Below are 25,000 nucleotides of genomic sequence, written 5' to 3'. Positions count from 1 at the left end.
ATGTGTCTGGGTGTATGTGTGTGTGTCTGTACCGTGTGTGTATGTGTCTGGGTGTATGTGTGTGTGTCTGTACCGTGTGTGTATGTGTCTGGGTGTATGTGTGTGTGTCTGTACCGTGTGTGTATGTGTGTGTGTCTGTATGTGTCTGGGTGTATGTGTCTGTACCATGTGTGTCTGGGTGTATGTGTGTGTGTCTGTACCGTGTGTGTATGTGTCTGGGTGTATGTGTGTGTGTCTGTACTGTGTGTCTGTACTGTGTGTCTGTACTGTGTGTCTGTACTGTGTGTCTGTACTGTGTGTCTGTACTGTGTGTGTATGTGTCTGGGTGTATGTGTATGTGTCTGTACCGTGTGTGTATGTGTCTGGTTGTATGTGTGTGTGTCTGTACCATGTGTGTATGTGTCTGGGTGTATGTGTGTGTGTCTGTACCGTATGTGTATGTGTCTGGGTGTATGTGTATGTGTCTGTACCGTGTGTGTATGTGTCTGGGTGTATGTGTATGTGTCTGTACCGTGTGTGTATGTGTCTGGGTGTATGTGTGTGTGTCTGTACTGTGTGTGTATGTGTCTGGGTGTATGTGTGTGTGTCTGTACTGTGTGTGTATGTGTCTGGGTGTATGTGTATGTGTCTGTACCGTGTGTGTATGTGTCTGGGTGTATGTGTGTGTGTCTGTACTGTGTGTGTATGTGTCTGGGTGTATGTGTGTGTGTCTGTACTGTGTGTCTGTACCGTGTGTGACTGTACTGTGTGTATGTGTGTGTGTCTGTACTGTGTGTCTGTACTGTGTGTGTCTGTACTGTGTGTATGTGTGTGTGTCTGTACTGTGTGTGTCTGTACTGTGTGTCTGTACTGTGTGTCTGTACTGTGTATGTCTGTACTGTGTGTCTGTACCGTGTGTGTCTGTACTGTGTGTATGTGTGTGTGTCTGTACTGTGTGTGTCTGTACTGTGTGTCTGTACTGTGTGTCTGTACTGTGTATGTCTGTACTGTGTGTATGTGTGTGTGTCTGTACTGTGTGTATGTGTGTGTGTCTGTACTGTGTGTGTATGTGAAGGCCTATAGGATGAATGCGTCTGACACTAAAGGAGTCTCTGTGATGCATTAGACGCCTCGCAAATGAATGGCCCCAAAATGGTTATTAATTCATTACCATTAATTCATAATGGAACATTATTATTGTTACCCTGAAGTATTGAGGAATGAAAGTGTGGCTGGGGACCCATTTATATTTTCACCATTACTGTTACTTTCTATTTTCACCATTACTGTTACTTTCTATTTTCACCATTACTGTTACTTTCTATTTTCACCATTACTAAAACTTATTCCCAGGCCCAGTTAATCCTACATTATCATCATGAGGGAATGTTCTTCATCTCCTCTGATCATTGTCCAGATATTCCACCCCTCTCGTTCTCCTTGCTGCTGGGTCCCCATCAGCCTATGATGACAGCACAGCACATGACGTCTGACGTATTAAGAATAGGCCTGATTTAGTGCAAACCAACGCTAGTCAGGGACAAACACAGAGAGAGCACCTCTGAACACCACCATAGTTCCTCCTCTCCTCTCTCCTCTGAACACCACCATAGTTCCTCCTCTCCTCTGAGCACCACCATAGTTCCTCCTCTCCTCTCTCCTCTGAACACCACCATAGTTCCTCCTCTCCTCTGAGCACCACCATAGTTCCTCCTCTCCTCTCTCCTCTGAACACCACCATAGTTCCTCCTCTCCTCTGAGCACCACCATAGTTCCTCCTCTCCTCTCTCCTCTGAACACCACCATAGTTCCTCCTCTCCTCTCTCCTCTGAACACCACCATAGTTCCTCCTCTCCTCTGAACACCACCATAGTTCCTCCTCTCCTCTGAACACCACCATAGTTCCTCCTCTCCTCTCTCCTCTGAACACCACCATAGTTCCTCCTCTCCTCTCTCCTCTGAACACCACCATAGTTCCTCCTCTCCTCTGAACACCACCATAGTTCCTCCTCTCCTCTGAACACCACCATAGATCCTCCTCTCCTCTCTCCTCTGAATACCACCATAGTTCCTCCTCTCCTCTGAACACCACCATAGTTCCTCCTCTCCTCTGAACACCACCATAGTTCCTCCTCTCCTCTGAACACCACCATAGTTCCTCCTCTCCTCTGAGCACCACCATAGTTCCTCCTCTCCTCTGAACACCACCATAGTTCCTTCTCTGCTCTGAACACCACCATCGTTCCTCCTCTCCTCTGAGCACCACCATAGTTCCTTCTCTGCTCTGAACACCACCATAGTTCCTCCTCTCCTCTGAGCACCACCATAGTTCCTTCTCTGCTCTGAACACCACCATCGTTCCTCCTCTCCTCTGAACACCACCATAGTTCCTCCTCTCCTCTGAACACCACCATAGTTCCTCCTCTCCTCTCTCCTCTGAACACCACCATAGTTCCTCCTCTCCTCTGAGCACCACCATAGTTCCTCTTCTCCTCTGAACACCACCATAGTTCCTCCTCTCCTCTGGGCACCACCATAGTTCCTCCTCTCCTCTGAACACCACCATAGTTCCTCCTCTCCTCTGAACACCACCATAGTTCCTCCTCTCCTCTGAACACCACCATAGTTCCTCCTCTCCTCTGAACACCACCATAGTTCCTCCTCTCCTCTCTCCTCTGAACACCACCATAGTTCCTCCTCTCCTCTCAACACCATCATAGTTCCTCCTCTCCTCTGAACACCACCATAGTTCCTCCTCTCCTCTCTCCTCTGAACACCACCATAGTTCCTCCTCTCCTCTGAACACCACCATAGTTCCTCCTCTCCTCTCTCCTCTGAACACCACCATAGTTCCTCCTCTCCTCTGAACACCACCATAGTTCCTCCTCTCCTCTCTCCCCTGAACACCACCATAGTTCCTCCTCTCCTCTGAGCACCACCATAGTTCCTCCTTTCCTCTCTCCTCTGAACACCACCATAGTTCCTCCTCTCCTCTGAGCACCACCATAGTTCCTCCTCTCCTCTCTCCTCTGAACACCACCATAGTTCCTCCTCTCCTCTGAGCACCACCATAGTTCCTCCTTTCCTCTCTCCTCTGAACACCACCATAGTTCCTCCTCTCCTCTCTCCTCTGAACACCACCATAGTTCCTCCTCTCTATCTAGACTTGACCCTGTGTCTTGTCCTCACTCCTCTTTGTCAAAGGGCCCCAACTGTACAACAGAGAAGTATTGAGTTGAAAACAGACCCCTCAATATGTTTTGCTAGTTAGCGTTTTTTGTTGTTGCTGCTAGTTAGCGATTTTTATAAAAGTGTTAAGTTGTCTTTTACAATGTACAAAACAACAACTAGTGGGTTCTGGATGGTTCCAGCAGGTTTGTAGGCAGATAAAGGAGTCCGATTCGACGAGAGCTGATGTCAGCCAATCCGCTAGAATGATTCTGAAATCCATCAAAAGCCTTTATATAAAGAGAGTGACTGTATTCTATGGACGAGCTGTCACTAGAGTTTACACAGGGTACAGAGAGAGAGGGAAACAAGACTGGTATGGATCTGTGGTACATGGTTATATTGTTACTGAGGCTTACCTATGTCTGAAATCTTTATTTCTTAGAAAAGCGGAAGCAGAAGGGAACAAGAAAGAGAGAAAAAAAGAGATAACAGAGTGTTGGTTAGTCAGACTGGAGAACACACAGAAAGAGAGAGATAATAGAAGTGTTGGTTAGTCAGACTGGAGAACACACAGAAAGTGAGAGATAACAGAAGTGTGTTGGTTAGTCAGACTGGAGAACACACAAGAAGAGAGAGATAATAGAAGTGTGTTGGTTAGTCAGGATGGAGAACACACAGAAAGAGAGAGATAATAGAAGAGTGTTGGTTAGTCAGACTGGAGAACACACAAGAAGAGAGAGATAATAGAAGTGTGTTGGTTAGTCAGGATGGAGAAAACACAGAAAGAGAGAGATGTTTGCACACACACACACACCACACACACACACACACACAAGTTGTCATACACACGGACACATTAATATACAGTACACATATACTGTCAGGCAGTCAAAGAGTTAGACCCCCCCCCACACACACACACAGCCGTCCACCTGGGAGCTAGTGTTTGCGTTAGCCTGAATGGTTCACCTGGGAGCTAGCATTAGCGTGCCAGACTTGTGCTCCAGGTTAACAGGCTCATAATGGCCTATTGATTGTGTTCCTGACAATGAAAAGGCAGGGCCTAAACAACAGCGTTAGCACCCCCGGTGACTAGCCAGGACGCTGGGATTACTGTATATGCCAAGGCTGCGGAGTGACTTTTCATTTATAATACACATGCAAACACGCACACACATGCATGCGCATAAGCGCGCGCACACACACTCTTTCTCTCTCTCTTTTTCTAATTAGTAAATTTAATTTACAGGACTGGGCATTACATATCAAGCCTAATAATGAAATTGAGTTAAGCCTGGGTGCATTACAGTGTGCAGGGGAAAGAGAGAGACAGAGAGAGAGAGAGAGAGAGAGAGAGAGAGAGAGAGAGAGAGAGAGAGACAGAGAGAGAGACAGAGAGAGAGAGAGAGAGAGAGAGAGACAGAGAGAGAGACAGAGAGAGACAGAGAGAGAGAGAGAGACAGAGAGAGAGACAGAGAGAGACAGAGAGAGAGACAGAGAGAGAGAGAGACAGAGAGAGAGAGACAGAGAGAGAGACAGAGAGAGACAGAGAGAGAGACAGAGAGAGAGAGAGACAGAGAGAGACAGAGAGAGAGAGAGAGAGACAGAGAGAGACAGAGAGAGAGAGAGAGACAGAGAGAGACAGAGAGAGAGAGAGAGCGAGAGCGAGAGAGACAGTAAGAGAGAGACAGAAAGAGAGAGAGAGAGACAGAAAGAGAGAGAAAGAGAGAGAGAGAGAGACAGAGAGAGAGACAGAGAGAGAGAGAGAGAGAGAGAGAGAGAGACAGAGAGAGAGACAGAGAGAGACAGAGAGAGAGACAGAGAGAGAGAGAGACAGAGAGAGAGAGAGAGAGAGAGAGAGAGACAGAGAGAGACAGAGAGAGAGAGAGAGAGACAGAGAGAGACAGAGAGAGAGAGAGAGCGAGAGCGAGAGAGACAGTAAGAGAGAGACAGAAAGAGAGAGAGAGAGACAGAAAGAGAGAGAAAGAGAGAGACAGTAAGAGAGAGACAGAAAGAGAGAGAGAGACAGTTAGAGACAGAAAGAGAGAGAGAGACAGAAAGAGAGAGACAGTAAGAGAGACAGAAAGAGAGAGAGAGAGAGACAGTAAGAGACAGAAAGAGAGACAGTAAGAGAGAGACAGAGAGAGAGAGACAGTAAGAGAGAGACAGAAAGAGAGAGAGAGAGAGAGAGAGACAGAAAGAGAGAGAGAGACAGAAAGAGAGAGACAGAAAGAGAGAGAGAGACAGAGCGAGAGAGAGAGAGACAGTAAGAGAGAGACAGAAAGAGAGAGAGAGACAGAGAGAGAGAGAGAGAGACAGAGAGAGCACTAGTGTTGTTCTTGTATACATGATTATATGTACTATTATTATTATTACTGTTGAAATGAACTGTATTTCATCATCCTCATTGTACTGTATTGTACTGTATTTACTGAAATGCTGTAGCCTACCACTATACTGCTTTGGCAATATCAACAAATTGAATTTCATGCCAATAAAGTCTGAATTTGAATTAGAGAGATTGAGAGAGAGAGACAGGAGCGGATTTGTAGCCCTGTGTTTGGTCACATTTGCATGGAAGGGTGAGAGCATCAGTGAGGAAAGAGAGAAAGCAAGAGAAGGAGAAGCTGGAGAAGAAGGAGAGGCAGACGATATATTTCCTCAGGGTAAAATGTGAGAAGGTCATTTATGAGCAGTGTGTGTACATAACAGGGCTAAAATGTCCTACAGACCAGGTTAGAGGAGAGGCTGTGTGTGTGTGTGTGTGCCTTCCATAACATCTCTGTATCTCATCATTGTAAGTGACCAGATAAGACTGACCACACTCCACATGTAGTGAGTGTGAAATTGCATTTTTACTGAAACAAATTAATGTGTGTGTATCAGGTGGTAGCTCTTGTGTCATCCAGCCATCCATCACTGAATTCTCCTGCCCATCTCCCTTCCCCAAACCATCGTTTGAGGGCCTGGCAACCTGAGCTCCACCCCTTCAATCCATCCATCCACCCAACCAACGCCACTCACACACCCCACCTCCACCCATCCCTCCCTCCATTTATCCATCCATCCCTCTTTCTCTACATATGCATGTTAGTCATTCATCAGAAGTAGGTCAAACAAGAACATTGCAAAAGTAAAACCATCTTCAAGAAATAAACCACATCAACAGCGGTTTGATTCAGACTAAAAGAAAAGTACAACAAATAGGCTGTCCCCCCCCCCCCCTCTCCATCCTTACCTGAGCTCCATGACACTAGTGTTTCCCCCCCTCTCCATCCTTACCTGAGCTCCATGACACTAGTGTTTCCCCCCCCCCCCCTCCATCCTTACCTGAGCTCCATGACACTAGTGTTTCCCCCTCTCCATCCTTACCTGAGCTCCATGACACTAGTGTTTCCCCCCCTCTCCATCCTTACCTGAGCTCCATGACACTAGTGTTTCCCCCCCCCCTCTCCATCCTTACCTGAGCTCCATGACACTAGTGTTTCCCCCCCTCCATCCTTACCTGAGCTCCATGACACTAGTGTTTCCCCCCTCTCCATCCTTACCTGAGCTCCATGACACTAGTGTTTCCCCCCCCTCTCCATCCTTACCTGAGCTCCATGACACTAGTGTTCCCCCCCCTCTCCATCCTTACCTGAGCTCCATGACACTAGTGTTTCCCCCCCCTCTCCATCCTTACCTGAGCTCCATGACACTAGTGTTTCCCCCCCCCCCCTCCATCCTTACCTGAGCTCCATGACACTAGTGACGTTCCCAGAGGGGAAGATGCGTCTGATGTAGTTGAAGTCCCCGACGAAGAGGCTCCCGTCGGCGCCACAGGCCAGCGCCACGGGGGCCAGCAGCTTGTTGCCCTCCGCCTGGCCGTTACAGCTGGGGCACGAGATGCTGCGGCGCCGGCCGTTACCCATGATGCTGCTGATCACTGGGGGCTGCTGGGAGATGAACACGTTCTCACCATTGCCCTTGTACAGGATGCCTGGATGGGGGGAGAGGGAGGAGGAGGAAGGGTGGGAGATGGAGAGGAAGATTAGTTGCTGTGTCAAAGTCGTGTGTCACTGTGATGAGTGGAAGATTGACGAAAAATAAGCAAATTGTTGTTGTTGGCTTTATACATGTAGCTTTTTGTACATTTGTGTGATTTCGGAACTTCCATGTTCGCCACAAATTACAAAAATGGAGGTGAAGCATATTTCAACTGTAAAGTATTATCAGATAACATTGTATACGTAGAAGGAATATGATTTGGTGTGTTGCAAACATGGCCGAGGGATCAACGTAACACTCTGAATGCCCAGTAGTTCCAACAGTTCCACTTGGCCAGATGATCACCACCGGGAAATCAAATCAAAGCCTTACAAACTTTTCTCTTTCACTCCCTCTTTATAGAACAAATTCAGGCCAATGTTGTTTTTCATTTTTAAACTCAACACCACTTCCTGTTAATCCTCGCCCCGAGGCTAACCAGCTATGCAGCCAGGAAATAAACAGTCACTGCTTTAAAATTATACCCTCTTCACACACACACACACACACACAATTTCACCAAAAATGTGTAATTAATACAGGCTTTGAATATTGTATTTCTCAGATGATTTTCACCTCTGTGAGAATGTGATCTGAAGGAAACGTAGCAGGGTTTAAATGGGTTGATACCACAGCTGCTCCTGTTGTCATGATTACGGGCTTTTGATCATTGGAATGTTCATTTACGTGGTGCTGGGACCGAGGGCAGGTTTTTATCTGGTAATGGTGGTCGTTTGGAATCGATAAATGGTGTTAGTGCAGGTGTATGGTGCTGGGACTGGGTTTAGGGCTGGAGGAAAGAGGGTGTTATGGGAGTGGGGCACCCTGGGTAGGTCCTTGCCTGACCTTGCACTTCTCTCTCTTTCCATTCAATTCAATTCAAAGGGCTTTATTGGCATGGGAAACATACAGTATGTTCTCTCTTTCCTCTCAACAGGGTTTCATAGGATCACACAGCGTGGGAGATGAAAAGATGCATGTGTGTGTCACCACACATTTAAGAACATGACGCCTCCCCCACCAGTAACTCACAACAGGGTGCTGATTTGAAAAAAAAAACTGTTGAAAGACAAAGGAGTTAAATTGGATCAGCCGTAGGTGTCATTTTCAAAGCAGCAATATGTAAAAACCAACGGCATAGTATAAAGTGCAGTACTTCAAACCACTGCTATTCTGAAAAAGCCTCTATCAACACATACAACTATCTGTATATAAAAACAAACAAAAAAGATCATTTCTTGATTAAAAGAAATGTGATAATCAAAATCATTACTTATGTAGCTAGTAAAAAAAATTGCGGACAACTAAAATAATAATTACAGCTACTTGATTATCAGCATATTCATGGACGCATAACTTATATATATTAAGGTAATTCAACTCTTAATAATGTGTTGAAAATACTACATACAAAATTACAACATTAATATTGTTCTGATTACTAGCTATACTAATTGTAATACTTATGACAATAATTATTAAATAATATTGTATTTATTCAATACATCATTATTTAAAAAATGATATTAAATACTTTTAAATCATACTATAATATTGTACCTAAATAATATTATAACAATTACTAAGTACAGTATCATTAGTGTTATCATCCATATCAATAGCTTCCTCAACAATGTATTTATCTTTGCAAATACATAACTATTTAATTACTGCTCTCATTATCATCAATTATCCCCCTCTGGCAGTAAAGGAAATAGCTACCAAATCAATACAATTGCAGCTTGTTAATCAATCATTCTATTCTCTCAGGTCTGGTGCCTTGACATTGTCCCTGTCTTAGGTTCCTTTCTGCTCCATATACTTAGTTTATTATATTATTATTGAATATATCGCTCTCGAATATCAACCCTGGTATAGTCAAATTAAAATGAGTGCTGGCGCCTATAATTATTTTGGGCAGTTTTGTCTTTCCACTAAAAGCACTTAATATAGCATAGAAATGAAATGAACACTATGTACATGTTTTGGGAATATTGTGGGGATATATTGGGATGTTTTGGGAATATTTTGGGGATATATGGGAATATTTTGGGAATATTGTGGAGACATATGGGGATGTTTTGGGAATATTGTGGAGATATATGGGGATGTTTTGGGAATATTGTGGGGATATTTTTGGAATATTATGGAGATATATGGGGATGTTTTGGGAATATTGTGGAGACATATGGGGATGTTTAGGGAATATTTTGGGGATGTTTAGGGAATATTTTGGGGATGTTTTGGGAATATTATGGGGATATTTTTGGAATATTATGGAGATATATGGGGATGTTTTGGGAATATTGTGGAGACATATGGGGATGTTTAGGGAATATTGTGGGGATGTTTTGGGAATATTATGGGGATATTTTTGGAATATTGTGGAGATATATGGGGATGTTTTGGGAATATTGTGGGGATATATGGGGATGTTTTGGGAATATTGTGGGGATGTTTTGGGAATATTATGGGGATATTTTTGGAACATTATGGAGATATTTGGGGATGTTTAGGGAATATTGTGGAGATATATGGGGATGTTTAGGGAATATTTTGGGGATGTTTTGGGAATATTATTGGGATATATGGGGATGTTTTTGGAATATTTTGGGGATATATGGGGATGTTTTGGGAATATTTTGGGGATATATGGGGATGTTTTGGGAATATTTTGGGGATATATGGGGATGTTTTTGGAATATTTTGGGGATATATGGGGATGTTTTGGGAATATTTTGGGGATATATGGGGATGTTTTGGGAATATTTTGGGGATATATGGGGATGTTTTGGGAATATTTTGGGGATATATGGGGATGTTTTTGGAATATTTTGGGGATATATGGGGATGTTTTGGGAATATTGTGGGGACATATGGGGATGTTTTGGGAATATTATGGGGATTTATGGGAATGTTGTTATACTAAGCTCCCCCCAGGATGTACTGAGCTTACCTCTGTGCTGTGCCATGCCCTGTCTCCTGAGGGCCATTGAAACAAACACACGCCCTGTACCACTACCTACAGGCCCTGGCCCACTCTGCCCACCCGTGCCCAGAGATCGGCACTGATTGGAATAGTTTCTGATTGGCTGTGGGGGAATGAGAGCTGTCTATGGTAAGCTGAATGAGAGATAACGAGAGAGAGGAAGAGAAAGTGGCAGAGGGTGCTGCTGTATGGATTTAGGCTGTGTGATGTAACCAGTGGGGTTGTGTTGGATCCAAAACACTGGGGCTTAATATCTGGCCTGAGGATATGGTGATGGAGGGGAGAGCGGCTTTGGCGGCACGCGCGGTGTTCTGGTAACCACATGGCTAATAACAACAGGAACTAATGCTAGAGGCAGTGTGTCAGTTCATTGGGTAGCCTACAGCCAGGCTTTAGAAAGACCAAAATAAAGAACAAAGTAAAAAATAAAATAAAAATACACGTTGAAAAAGATTTGTAAAATTATAGTTCTACAACATGTAGTCTTGTTTTGACGTTGTTACTTTCCTCCGTTTCTTTATGATCAGCACCCCTGCTGATGAGGCCTAACAGTGGATCAAATAGACTGGACCTGTCCATCAACACACAGGGGGTCTTTTATCTGTGCCGGAGCGAGGTGTGGTGCGTGCACGAGGCAGCAAGGTGTGGAGTAGAGTAGGAGAGGAGAAGCCTTTGATCCTTATTTCATGGCTCTGGTTGGATCAAGGACATCGGGAGAGAGGCCAGGGTCGGAGGGAATCACGGACGGCAAACGCAGCCGCGTTGTGGCGTTGCCGAGCGATACGAAATAGAATAACGAATGTCAGACGGAGGGAAGACGTGACACATCGATGCACAGACAACAAACAACATGAAAGTATGTAAAGTACACGAAGACCGTGTACAATATACCGATGTACACATTCAAGCACCTACTTCTTCAAGCTCCCTTCACAGTCTCTGGGTTGAATGGTTGGCTGGCTGTACAACATAGGCAGCTATTGCTGGTAGCCTTGATGCTTTTAAGTAGCAAGACAAAATATTTAAGTGCCTTTGAACGGGGTATGGTAGTAGGTGCCAGGCGCTCCGGTTTGAGTTTTTCACACTCAACAGTTTCCCATGTGTATCAGGAATGGTCCACCACCCAATGTTTGTATTACTCTACAATAAATATGCAAGGATTTCCTCCCCTGTAATATACACTGAACAAAAATATAAACGCAGAGTAAAGTGTTGGTCCCATGTTTCATGAGGTGAAATAAAATGTTCCATGCGCACGTTTTTTATTCCATCCCTGTTAGTGAGAATTTATCCTTTGCCAAGATAATCCATCCACCTGACAGGTGTTGCATATCAAGAAGCTGATTAAACAGCATGATCTTTACACAGTCATGTGAAATCCATAGATAAAGAAAATAATTTATTTCAGTTGATTTATTTCCTTATGAACTGTAACTCAGTAAAAACTTTGAAATTGTTGCATGTTGCATTTATATTTTTGTTCAGTATAACTTTTTTTTTAATATTTCAAGGGCTTGCCAGTGGAGACAAAAGGGAGATAGAGTGAAGAAAATAGAGAGAAATAGCAGGAGAGAGAGAGAGAGAGAAATAGCAGGAGAGAGAGAGAGAAATAGCAGGAGAGAGAGAGAGAGAGAGAGAGAGAGAGAGTGAAATAGCAGGAGAGAGAGAGAGAGAGAGTGAAATAGCAGGAGAGAAAGAGAGAGAGAGAGAGAGAGAGAGAGAGAGAAAGAGAGAGAGAGAGAGACAGACAGAGTGGAATGAGGGATGGATGGTTGTGTAGGTCATTTGGGTCATTCAGAAATAACAACTCCCAAAACTGCTGTCATCTTCAGAGCTCGCAAATACGCCTCAACCACAGCCTCTCTTTCTCATTTAGCAGAACTCAGAGGACAGAAAGACACAGAGAGAGAGAGAGAGAGAGAGAGAGAGAGAGAGAGAGAGAGAGAGAGAGAGAGAGAGTGAGAAAGGAGGGGGATGGAGAAAACCCTTCCTCTTACAGAGAACAACTAAAAGCAGCGTCACCAAAGTTATTCCACTGGGAACCAAAAGGCAGTGAAACAGGACCAAGTCTTGGTGTAGTTATTTTGGATGGAGAGGGGGAAGAGATGAAGAGCGGGATGGATGGAGGAGAAGATAGGAGGAAAAAGGGGGGGCTTTTGCTTCAAAGAAAGTACTTCAAAGGATGGCGTCACGCTGTGTGCCTTAAATTATTCACGTCGGGCAACATGTTGGAATTCTGCGCAGCTGCTTTGCCGCTTGCTAGGTTTATTAACCGCTAGATGAACGACGCCATCTTAGAGAGAAACCACACAAGGAGGGTCTGCACCACCAGCCTGAACCCCAAACCAACAGTAGCCAAGCATCGAACCCCCAGCTGAACCCCCTAAATCTCAGGGAGCTAGTTTGCCTAGCGCACTCTGATCACCAGGAGCTTTCATCGATTAGCTGATTGAGCAGAGTTAGCGGTTAGCGATAGCAGTAGCAGCTGCGATGGATTGTGCTGAGTGGAGCTGGCGTTAGCTATAGCAGGGCGGGCGGCTCAGCGCCGTGCCTGTTTGAAAAGATGATGTGATTGGGTGATTGGGACTGTGGAGCGGTTTGGATAGTGTGTGTGTGTGTGTGCTGGAGTGGCCTAACAAAGACGGATTGGGGCTGAGAAAGCACACACTGTATATTAACACAGGTAGCAATCCCCACCAGCTGCATACATATGGTTTAGTCTCCTCTGAGAGATGTTCTGTAGGAGTTGAACTCCTATAGCAGAGTAATTGGGAACATGGGCTGCGTCCCTAATGGACATGAACAGTAACTCCTCCCTTAGGAACCACAGACACGGTCACATTAGTGTAACAATGCAATAGGTCTGCATGGGGTATTACAACATCAGGGTAACAAGGGGGTAATATATGCATTATGAACGAGTGTGTGCTTGTGTGTGTCTGGGCGCGAACGAGTAGAGACGATAAAATATGCTTGTACACATTTTCCATCATTGAGACGGAGAGAAAGCGAGAGGATAACCGTCTTGGGGCGTGTCAGAGAAAATCAGCATAATGCGCTGTGATGGAGATTAGACCTGGAACCCGGCCCGCTCTAAATATCTACAATACGGAAGCTGACATCATAGTTAAACGGAAGACCGTATTCAACGTATTGGGTTGATTGTAAAATGCAAATGAAAAAGGATTGGAAAAGTATTGTTTTCCTGAGGACTGCAGTGTATTATTGTCCATGATGTCAATGTGTAGGACGTTTTTGAATAATATTTGTTATAATTATTGTACGGTGATCCGAAGAGAACACTACAGTTATATTCTATTCCATGGCCAGCCATGGCTCTTTGAGGCGCTGGCCTTGACATTGACATTGAAGCCGTTAACACTAGAACGGCTAAGACGGTCAATCGGGACGTTTTACATTCGGTCATTTCAATAACTTCATTTCGTTGAAAAACTTGAACCCAACTATCCTAAATAAGTGTATTCTAAACTCTAGCAATCCTTTGAGACAAATATAATAAAACAGAAAAAAGGTTTCTGGGCTTTTCATCCTCAAAGCGCCATTCGGGTCAAAATGACCGTACCCATATCTAACAGTAGCATAGCCTGTTAAATAGTCTAATAGCCAGTCTAATACATCCATGTAATATAAACAATCAAAAGAAATCATTTCATATTTAGTTTAGGAAGGTCATAAAAAAACATTATAGAAGACCATTTATTTAAAAGAACAGAATAGCATGTTTTGAGTTGTATATATCTGTGTTTAGTAGGCTATGACTGCTAATGATGCCAATGAAATCAACGTGCTAGTTAGGCAGACATCACAGGTCCTGCCCTACCACAGTCAACACACATATATTTCACAGTAGGAACAAAATGGAATATTACAGAAATAACCCAAATGGCTATTGCTGATTATCACCAGGACTCAAATGAGGAACACGGCACGTGGAGCTGCGGTTATTCTAGGAACAAGTTTGATTTTGGAAAGAGAGACCATCCACACAATTTGTAGAGTGGTTTGGCAAAAATCGATTGATTAGAAACCTTGGCTCTTTCTGACAGGGTACAGCAACCCAAACGTCTGGCCTGCATGGAACTCTGTAGGATGATATGGTGCTATTTGGTCATCTCCGTTCCCTTCTGTGTCAATGCAATTGATCATATTTTCACCCATCAGACTATTGTCAATTGAATATTGTCTTTAGGCCACATATATTGTTATATGTGTGGAATTAGTTTTCAATACAGTTCAGGTCTAGCTTGGATGGGCCAGCTAAGCTGTTGTCTTGCAGTCAGAAAATACACTATCATCTTATTTTAGTTTTTAGTCTATGCAATTCTGACCAATCAATACATTTTCTGGCTGATTACAAGTTACATTTGGTGTCCTGAGGTTTCTGAGGACCTATTTGAATCTTATGAATGTATTGATTTAGCAAATTATTATGGAATAGTCACACCAATTGAAATATCAACGGCCAGAATGATGGTCACAAAGGTACATATAGGAAATGGGATGGATGGCCTATTTCCTGTTCTCTCACACACACACACACACACACACACACACACACACACACACACACACACACACACACACACACACACACACACACACACACACACACACACACACACACACACACACACACACACACACACACACACACACACACATTATTTTCTCTAGCAGGAACGCATTAGGTGTGCGTATGTGTGTGTGTGTGTGTGCTCATTTGTAAACACACCACATCTCCTTTTGGTGTGTGAGGGGAAATCAACAATAACAAATGAACAGGGTCCTGGGTAGGAAAACGACTCAATCAGTTAGGCCCTGGACTGACCGACCAGGGTGCTGTGTGTGTAGCGTGTGTAGTGTGTGTGTGTTGTATGTGTGTGTTTGTGTGTGTAGATCGAAAATTCTTCCTTTCTATTGATTTAATTGAATAAAACTGCAACCCAGGTGTGTTTTAGCGTGTGTAAAAGCGTGGAACAAAATGTGTGTGATTATTGTCCAATCCGGTACAGTGCTGGTCAATAGTCATTAACCAAAATGTATTTCCCATAATAATCCTTGTCACTGCTTCTACCACCTGTCTTTCTGTGATAAACACCATAGTAGGTTGGTATTTCACACTAGATGCTTGTCCACGCTTTATCTAGGTAATGGCTATAAGAGCTTTATCTAGGTAATGGCTGCAAGAGCTTTATCTAGGTAATGGCTATAAGAGCTTTATCTAGGTAATGGCTATAAGAGCTTTATCTAGGTAATGGCTATAAGAGCTTTATCTAGGTAATGGCTGCAAGAGCTTTATCTAGGTAATGGCTATAAGAGCTTTATCTAGGTAATGGCTATAAGAGCTTTATCTAGGTAATGGCTATAAGAGCTTTATCTAGGTAATGGCTATAAGAGCTTTATCTAGGTAATGGCTGCAAGAGCTTTATCTAGGTAATGGCTATAAGAGCTTTATCTAGGTAATGGCTATAAGAGCTTTATCTAGGTAATGGCTGCAAGAGCTTTATCTAGGTAATGGCTATAAGAGCTTTATCTAGGTAATGGCTATAAGAGCTTTATTTAGGTAATGGCTGCAAGAGCTTTATCTAGGTAATGGCTATAAGAGCTTTATCCAGGTAATGGCTATAAGAGCTTTATCCAGGTAATGGCTATAAGAGCTTTATCTAGGTAATGGCTATAGGAGCTTTATCCAGGTAATGGCTATAAGAGCTTTATCCAGGTAATGGCTATAAGAGCTTTATCTAGGTAATGGCTATAGGAGCTTTATCCAGGTAATGGCTATAAGAGCTTTATCCAGGTAATGGCTATAAGAGCTTTATCCCTGTAATGGCTATAGGAGCTTTATCTAGGTAATGGCTATAAGAGCTTTATCTAGGTAATGGCTATAAGAGCTTTATCTAGGTAATGGCTATAAAAGCTTTATCTAGGTAATGGCTATAAAAGCTTTATCTAGGTAATGGCTATGAGAGCTTTATCTAGGTAATGGCTATAAGAGCTTTATCTAGGTAATGGCTATAAGAGCTTTATCTAGGTAATGGCTATAAGAGTTTAATCTAGGTAATGGCTATAAGAGTTTAATCCAGGTAATGGCTATAAGAGCTTAATCCAGGTAATGGTTATAAGAGTTTAATCTAGGTAATGGCTATAAGAGCTTAATCTAGGTAATGGCTGCAAGAGCTTGATCTAGGTAATGGCTATAAGAGCTTAATCCAGGTAATGGCTATAAGAGCTTAATCCAGGTAATGGTTATAAGAGTTTAATCTAGGTAATGGCTATAAGAGCTTAATCTAGGTAATGGCTGCAAGAGCTTAATCTAGGTAATGGCTCTAAGAGCTTAATCCAGGTAATGGTTATAAGAGCTTAATCTAGGTAATGGCTATAATAATTTAATCTAGGTAATGGCTATAAGAGCTTAATCCAGGTAATGGCTATAATAATTTAATCTAGGTAATGGCTATAAGAGCTTAATCCAGGTAATGGCTATAAGAGCTTAATCCAGGTAATGGTTATAAGAGTTTAATCTAGGTAATGGCTATAAGAGCTTTATCTAGGTAATGGCTATAAGAGCTTTATCTAGGTAATGGCTATAAAAGCTTTATCTAGGTAATGGCTATAAGTGCTTTATCTAGGTAATGGCTATAAGAGCTTTATCTAGGTAATGGCTATAAGAGCTTTATCTCGGTAATGGCTATAAGAGCTTAATCTAGGTAATGGCTATAATAATTTAATCTAGGTTATGGCTATAAGAGCTTCCCTGTGGTGCTTGCTTGGTCTCTGAAAGAGTTTGTCTGTCTCCAGCTCTTCTGACATCAACACAACCAATGGACTGGTAAAACATTGTACCGAACCAAGAGTTTCTTTGTCTGATTTTCAAGCCATAATAATTGGAAAACAATAACAGCTCACTAAAGTGAGACAGTACAATAAATGACGCGGCCGAGGAAAGGGACCGAGAGGGGGAGAGTTTAAAATGGGGGAATGAGAACGAGGCGCCCCCGGCTTCCCCAGGTGCCAAGGACTCCAGTGGGATTGTGGGTAGTGAGGCCCACCTGCTGAGCTGGCTGCTGGAGCTCCAGCACCACAGGCCTCTGAATAGGCCTGATAAGGAGAGATGAAAGGAGGAGAGTAAGAGACAGAGAGAGGGGGGGAGCTAGAGGGAGCGAGGGGGGGGGGGACAGGTCCAGAGGAAGGGGGGGGGACATCACAGGGTTTCACCACTCCAGGGTCTTCCGTCACTACATTACACGCTCCCAACTAATCAGAGACGAGATGGTCAGTACGAGGACACGGGAGAATATGTGTGTATGTAGGTTATGAGAGAAAAGGTGTGTGTGTGTGTATAAAAACACCTGCCTCCTACTGCCTTTAGGTAGTTTCATGTGTGTGAGAGTGCTGCCAAAACACACAGGACCAGGAGAAAGGGAATGACAGAGAATGAAATATTGAGAATGAGTTTGTGTGAGAGATGACTGGAGTCGACGGGGTGAGATGGGTAGTGGCAAACTCGGAAAGCAGAGTGCTTCTTTTCCCCCTGTCCATGAATGCTGTCTTTCAGATTACAGACATCACTGCTTCCCCTGAGAGACCTGCCGTGGTTGCAGATGTCGGATGGACATAATAATGACTGCCAAACACTATGCTTATCTGGACCTGCACACCCAATAGAGAAGAGGCTGGCTAGGCAGAAGACGGAGATTGAAAAACGAGTAAAAGAGAGATGGGGGGGGGGGGGTGTCAAGTTGTGAGTCCACTTAGAGAACACACTGGTGTTTGTGACACAGGTAGGAAGACATCGCCGACACAGGAAGTGTTTGAGGGCCAATCAGGGCTTTAAAGCCGGCAGACAGGAAGTTGAAAGGATGGAACAGCCTGACGGAGGAAAAAAAGAGCGAAAGCTGTGGCTTCATCTCGCCCATCTCTCTCTTCTCCCTCTCCTCTCTCTCTTCTCCCTCTCCTCTCTCTCTTCTCCCTCTCCTCTCTCTCTTCTCCCTCTCCTCTCTCTCTTCTCCATCTCCTCTCTCTCTTTTCCCTCCTAAACTGTCGAGCGACTGACAGATTCCTGGATTCCTATCGGCCTTACGTAAGAGGAGATGTCTGATGAAAGACGTGTGGTGATGATAGTCTACGAGGAGAAAGCTCTGATGTGGTCATCTATCACTTAACTGCTGCTGGCCAACACTTCGTACATATCCATCCAGCGGGGGAGGGGGGGGGGGGGGGTTGTGACAGAATGAGTGTGTGTACATGCATGTGTGATATAAACCAGAAAGCACAACAGGCTCTGATTCAGATATCACTGCAGAGGGAGAAATACTAGAAGCTGCTCGCATTTGAAATAAATCGATGCATATGAAAGCATCTTTCAAGGAAACAAATAACTGGACAGCAATCTCACAGTGAGAGGGATCTGTTAGTCAGTGGGTTTGATCTGGGTGTGTAGTGTGGTGACACGCACGAGACCCACACACACTACCACACACACTAACACACACACTACCACACACACTACCACACACACTACCACACACACTACCACACACACTACCACACACACTAACACACACACTACCACACACACTAACACACACACTACCACACACACTACCACACACACTACCACACACACTACCACACACACTACCACACACACTACCACACACACTACCACACACACTACCACACACACTAACACACACACTACCACACACACTACCACACACACTACCACACACACTACCACACACACTACCACACACACTACCACACACACTAACACACACACTAACACATACACTAAAACACACACTAACACACACACTAACACACACACTACCACACACACTAACACACACACTAACACATACACTAAAACACACACTAACACACACACTAACACACACACTACCACACACACTAACACACACACTACCACACACACTACCACACACACTAACACACACACTACCACACACACTACCACACACACTACCACACACACTACCACACACACTACCACACACACTACCACACACACTAACACACACACTAACACATACACTAAAACACACACTAACACACACACTAACACACACACTACCACACACACTAACACACACACTAACACATACACTAAAACACACACTAACACACACACTACCACACACACTAAAACACACACGAACACACACTAACACACACACTACCACACACACTAAAACACACACTAACACACACACTAACACACACACTAAAACACACACTAAAACACACACTAACACACACACTAACACACACACTAACACACACACTAACACACACACCGCTGTTGTGAGGGCTCAAGTTCTCGCCTAGTGAAAGCCCTGGGGATTTAGAGAGAGGGATGACTGGTAATTTGATGGATGTGGTGACGGAGGACATTGGGAAGGAGGGATGAAGGAGGGAGAGTTGGAGGGAAGGAGAAGAAGGGTAGTGTGCCCGCTGCCATTGTACTGTGATATATGACACACTTATGTGATATATGACACACTGTGGCCACGGGAAGAATACAGAGACTAACAACGACAAGGATGTCATTACAACCACATTAGCAGTATAGTTAAGAACACTATAACCACATGGAGGAAAATGAAACATATTCAACAATAACCAATATCACTCCCTAAAAACACAATCTAATGGAACAATCCTTGGATAACCTTTCAGAATTCACCGATAAATTGGGCCACATGGAAAACTAAAGGCAAAGAAGCCGTAAATGACTTGGTAATAGGAAAGACATTTATTTCCATGACAGAATAGTTCCAAATGCATTCAACTTAAAAATGTACATATCACAAAACAACTGTGTTGTGGCAGCCTTTTTGGCTCTGTAGGTCCAGGGTCCTATCTGGGTCCTAGTAGGTGGACTAAAGGACAGAACCTGTGTTGTGGCGGCCATTTTGGAGCAACAGAGCAGTACAGTGTCCTGTCCTAGTAGGTGGACTGAAGGATTGATGGACAGGAACTGTGTTGTGGTGGCCATTTTAGGGCTACAGAGCAGTAATGGAGGTCCAGTGTCCTGTGAGTAGGAGGCTGGCTGAGATGCCCCAGTAATGGGGTCTGATTGCTGTTCTAGCTGATGGAGTAATGGGACCAATCAAAGGGCCAGGGAGAGAGATGGAAATATGGGATTGTAATGGAGTGGTTGGGGTAGTAGGTGTGTGTGTATGTGCGTGTTTGGGGGTCTTGGAAAAGGGGGGAGAGTGGGATAAGGAGAGGAGGGACTAACAGGGACCCAGAGGAGGGTGGGAGAATGGGGGTGTTGGGTCTGGGTCAAACTGCCAACTGTATGTGTAGTGTGTTCGTATGTGTGTGTGTATGCCTGTGTGTATGCATGTGTGTGTGCGTGTATGTGGGTTTGTGTGTGTGTGTGTGATCACTGTGTGTGTGTGTGAGATGAAAGACTAGAGGAATTCCCTCAGACAGCAGGGACTAAGCCGGAGAGGTGAAAGAAGGCTTAGTGTCATTACAAAGCTGGATGGCTGAAAGAGCAAGACCCCCTCAACACCCCCTGTACCTCCTACACCACCGCCCCGGCAACCTGAGCCTGCCTGACGACGATCGCCCCCGACAACCAAACAACCGGACACGTGACTGTACGTTCATTAGCTTTGTGTGTGTTTCGTAGCTACGAGCATTGTGAGTTAATGTGTGTGTTTCGTAGCTACGAGCATTGTGAGTTAATGTGTGTGTTTCGTAGCTACGAGCATTGTGAGTTAATGTGTGTGTTTCGTAGCTACGAGCATTGTGAGTTAATGTGTGTGTTTCGTAGCTACGAGCACTGTGAGTTAATGTGTGTGTTTCGTAGCTACGAGCATTGTGAGTTAATGTGTGTGTTTCGTAGCTACGAGCATTGTGAGTCAATGTGTGTGTTTCGTAGCTACGAGCATTGTGAGTCAATGTGTGTGTTTCGTAGCTACGAGCATTGTGAGTCAATGTGTGTGTTTCGTAGCTACGAGCATTGTGAGTTAATGTGTGTGAACCAGAGAATGAACGGAGGGGAAGAGTTTAACAGCCATTAGGATTCAGCGCATCAATGTCCTTCCTTCACACTACTACATAGCCTATATTCAATATCAGACACTTCATTCTTCATTCTCAGACTACTCCTCTGCTTCCCCCTCAGCATTGTGAATATTCAGAATAATGTCTATGGCTTTGATCGCTGTAGCTCGTTACTGAAGTGACTTGCTGGTGACCTATTTGCAGTATTTTCTGGACAGCATTTTGTCACTGAGCTTCAGTTTGCTGAGTGCAGAACGTGAGTGACTGAATAAGAGCGTCTGCTACAGGACTGTAATGTCAAACATGCCGTCGGATGGTTGAAGGTCGGCCCGTTTTCCGACTAAACTTCAATAAGTCCAGGACTTCCCATAAGCCATGCATTCATTCTGCAGGCCTTTTGGCTCCTACTACAATAGCTACAAGTCTTTCCAACCTACTCTACTGTTTAAAGCAGTGGGATCATTTGTTCCACACAGTAAGTCTACAGAGAGCAGCAGAGGTTATGGAAACAGGTTAGGGTTGCATAAAAGTTCACTCCCATTCCTAACTCTGTTGGTATAAACTATAAGCTTGAGTAGTTATGAAGGAACGTTCAGTTGTATCATCAGTTCAGGGTCATGGGTCACACATTAAAAAGAGAGTAGATTATAACTTTTTAATGAAGCTAAAGTCATATACTATATACAGTGGGGCAAAAAAGTATTTAGTCATTTAGTTATTTTCCACCATAATTTGCAAATAAATAAATAAAAAATCCTACAATGTGATTTTCTGGATTTTTTCCCCCTCATTTTGTCTGTCATAGTTGAAGTGTACCTATGATTAAAATTACAGGCCTCTCTCATCTTTTTAAGTGGGAGAACTTGCACAATTGGTGGCTGACTAAATACTTTTTTGCCCCGCTGTATATTACTGGGGCTCCCGAGCGGCGCAGCGGTCTAAGGCACTGCATCTCAGTGCTAGAGGCATCACTACAGACACCCTGGTTCATATCCAGGCTGTATCACGGCGGTGGACAATTGGCCCAGCGTCGTCCGGGTTCGGCCGGTGGAGGTCGTCATTGTAAATAATAATTTGCTCTTAACTGATTTGCCCTAGTTAAATAAAGGTAAAATAAATAAATAACGCTCAATTCCAGATACGTTCAATAAATTCTCTGGTTTTCACAAAATCCCAGTTGGATCTTTGGGACGTCCCTATCCCATTGAAATTGAAAATGTTTAAGGTAAGGATTAAGGAGAGGTAAGGGTTAAGGTTAGGGTCAGGGTTTAGGGTAGGGCAAGTCCCAAGGATCCCAGATAGCAGTCTCCACCACTGCCTCATGTCATCTCCAGCCTCATTACTCTGGTAGATTGGGCCTTCACTAGGAACCACCATTATCCCCTCTGTCCTTATGGACATCCCATGTGGGTGTTTGTTATAGACACAGACTCTGTTAAGGAGGATATTTATGGCAGGCAAATCTAGCGAACGCCTGTCCCTGTCCCGGTCTGAGCTGATCTTATCTCTCCCACTCCTGTCATGGTCGTTTGGTCGTCTCGACAATGGGGCTGATTCAATTAAGTCACGCGTCAGTTTGAAAAGTCGATGGACGTCAAACTTCAGTCGTTTATCTGATTTAAACGCTGGGGGAAAGCTGAGGCGTCCCGGGCCGTACCCACACTCGTTCCCACTAATGGTTTCTGTTTTTTTTAGGATGTGGATGTGGGTTGGCGGTCGGGAGTTGAGGATAAGGGGATGGTGTGTGGGGGTTTTGCTACACATTCACTTATGAACACATCCTGTCCTGACCGGTCTTTACCTTCTTTAAGGGCTTTAGACATACAGTATGTTGTTTGGGATACCTAACACTCTCTCCTCCCTCCTCTCCCTCTACCTCTTTCCCTCCTCCTCTTTCCTTCCTTCCTCCCATCCCTCTCTCTCTGCCATCTCTCCCCCTCTGTTTCCCCTGTTGAAGTTTCCCTGGTCAGGGTAGACCGTGGCATGGCTGGCATACATCACAGCTTGTCTGATGTCTTGTTGATGACATGGTGGCCCGTAAACGTTTCGGCTGCCAAGTATCTCTCTCTCGCTCTCTCCATCAAGGTCGCTCTGACAGATAAGTCGATGATGCTCTTCGTTTGGTTAGCAGTGTTTACATTAACCTGAGTGCTAGACGAGATCTGTCGTCAGTCAACCCCTGTTGTGGCTTACACACACACACACACACACACACACACACACACACACACACACACACACACCGATTCATTCCTGTCTACTGTGATGTGCCTTTAGTGTTGCTAAAGCTCCTCACAGTGTCTGTACGACAGATAGCACCTGTAATTGATGTGCTGTTGAGCTTCCTGTTTAACAAGCTTATGTCAGCGAATAACGATAAGCCCTGTGTAAATCTGTTGAGAAGGTACCACTTAGGTAGCTTGTAAAGGTGAATAAGGCATGAATTAGAGTTACGGCTTCAGGATAAGCATTAAGCTGGAGGTAGAGGTGGTGGGGGGGAATCTGTACATGTGTGACGAGCAGAGGAGAAAGACCGCTCCTTCTCACTGAAGCCACGGAGGTTCAAACGCCGCCTGTGGTACTGCAGGCATTGTTTAGCAGAGAACAGGATCCTCCTTCGCAGTCAATATTCCTGTAAATGAAACATTTTCCCGAAAACAACCATGGCACCAATAATTGCTTCTCATGTATCAGATGTTATTTTAAAAATCGCAGTTATAAGGATAATTTCGTTGCTAATGGCAGCCTGCAGTATCCCAGTCAGCCTTCAGCCTGCAATGTCACTTCCTGGACGAGTTCAAACTGTTGCATGTTAGGTCTCCATGAGACGCCATCTTAACAGACTTCCTTTAGCTTCAGTGCGATATTGAGTCTTCACATAGGAAAGAATATTGTCACACGGCTCACATATACAGTCATTGGTGATGAGTGTGTGTGTGTGCATGTGTGTAAATGTGAGTTTGTTTGTGTGTGTGTGGGGAGGTACACGCATGTGTGCTTGGTGTGTGTGTGTGTGTGTGTGCTGTCATGTTCCTACCGTTCTGGATATCCAGTATATGGTGTTTGTCCAGCGTCCAGCCTCCCATGTTGGACGCGTCCAGCTCATAGCCCTGCAGTGTGGCTGTCCTCTTCTCCCACAGGATCAGGTCCAGACACGACTCGTACTCAAAACCCACGGACACTACAACAGGAACGTGAAGGAGGGGATCGGGTTAGCACAGATACTGTTCATGACGAGACTCCAACTGACTAACGACAAGTACAAGCCTAGACAATGTTATTGGTATGATTTATTTTTTGGGTCGAGGGATTCTAATTAGTCGTCTTACACAATTACAATTCATCTCTGCCGTCATATCTCAACACCTCCACTCAGTTTGTAATAACAGAACTTTCCCAAACTTGATGATCATCTCCTTACAGCTCTTTTTAAACTCCTATCCGTCTTCAGCCGATCACATTACGACAAACCCCCCTCTGATGGATCAATAATGGCGCAGGCCAAATTACCAGACAGGCGTAATGCAATTGGAAAAAAACGAATGCTGACGAAGGGGAGGTTAGAAGGTGAAAACACAATCAATCAATATGACTTGGGCCTGGGCCATTTCTAATAACACCCTCCTTCTCCTTCTCCTTCTCCTATCTCTTCCTTCCTGGCAAAGCAAGAATACATTAGACTCAACAATAACAACCCTTCAGCGTCTACACCGTCGAACAGTTTGTTTATGTAAAGGCGGTCATTTTGTATTTATTTACATATGAGAGAAA

At 44.2% G+C, this 25,000-nt stretch overlaps 1 protein-coding gene across 2 annotated transcripts in view; it reads right to left on the bottom strand.

The window, feature by feature from the left end:
• Positions 1-25,000, bottom strand: part of LOC135507602 (teneurin-3-like) — a 462,717-nt gene that overhangs the window by 34,484 nt on the left and 403,233 nt on the right. For both annotated transcript variants that reach the window (XM_064927148.1, XM_064927149.1), the window contains 2 exons: positions 24,267-24,410; positions 6,880-7,129 (listed from right to left, as the gene is read on the bottom strand). In XM_064927148.1, coding sequence (XP_064783220.1) covers positions 6,880-7,129; positions 24,267-24,410 — 394 coding nt within the window. The remainder of the gene's footprint in view (positions 1-6,879; positions 7,130-24,266; positions 24,411-25,000) is intronic.

This window comes from Oncorhynchus masou, chromosome 21 (genome assembly GCF_036934945.1).
Source record: "Oncorhynchus masou masou isolate Uvic2021 chromosome 21, UVic_Omas_1.1, whole genome shotgun sequence".
NCBI lineage: Eukaryota > Metazoa > Chordata > Actinopteri > Salmoniformes > Salmonidae > Oncorhynchus > Oncorhynchus masou.
This window is presented reverse-complemented; position numbering and strand designations above follow the sequence as displayed.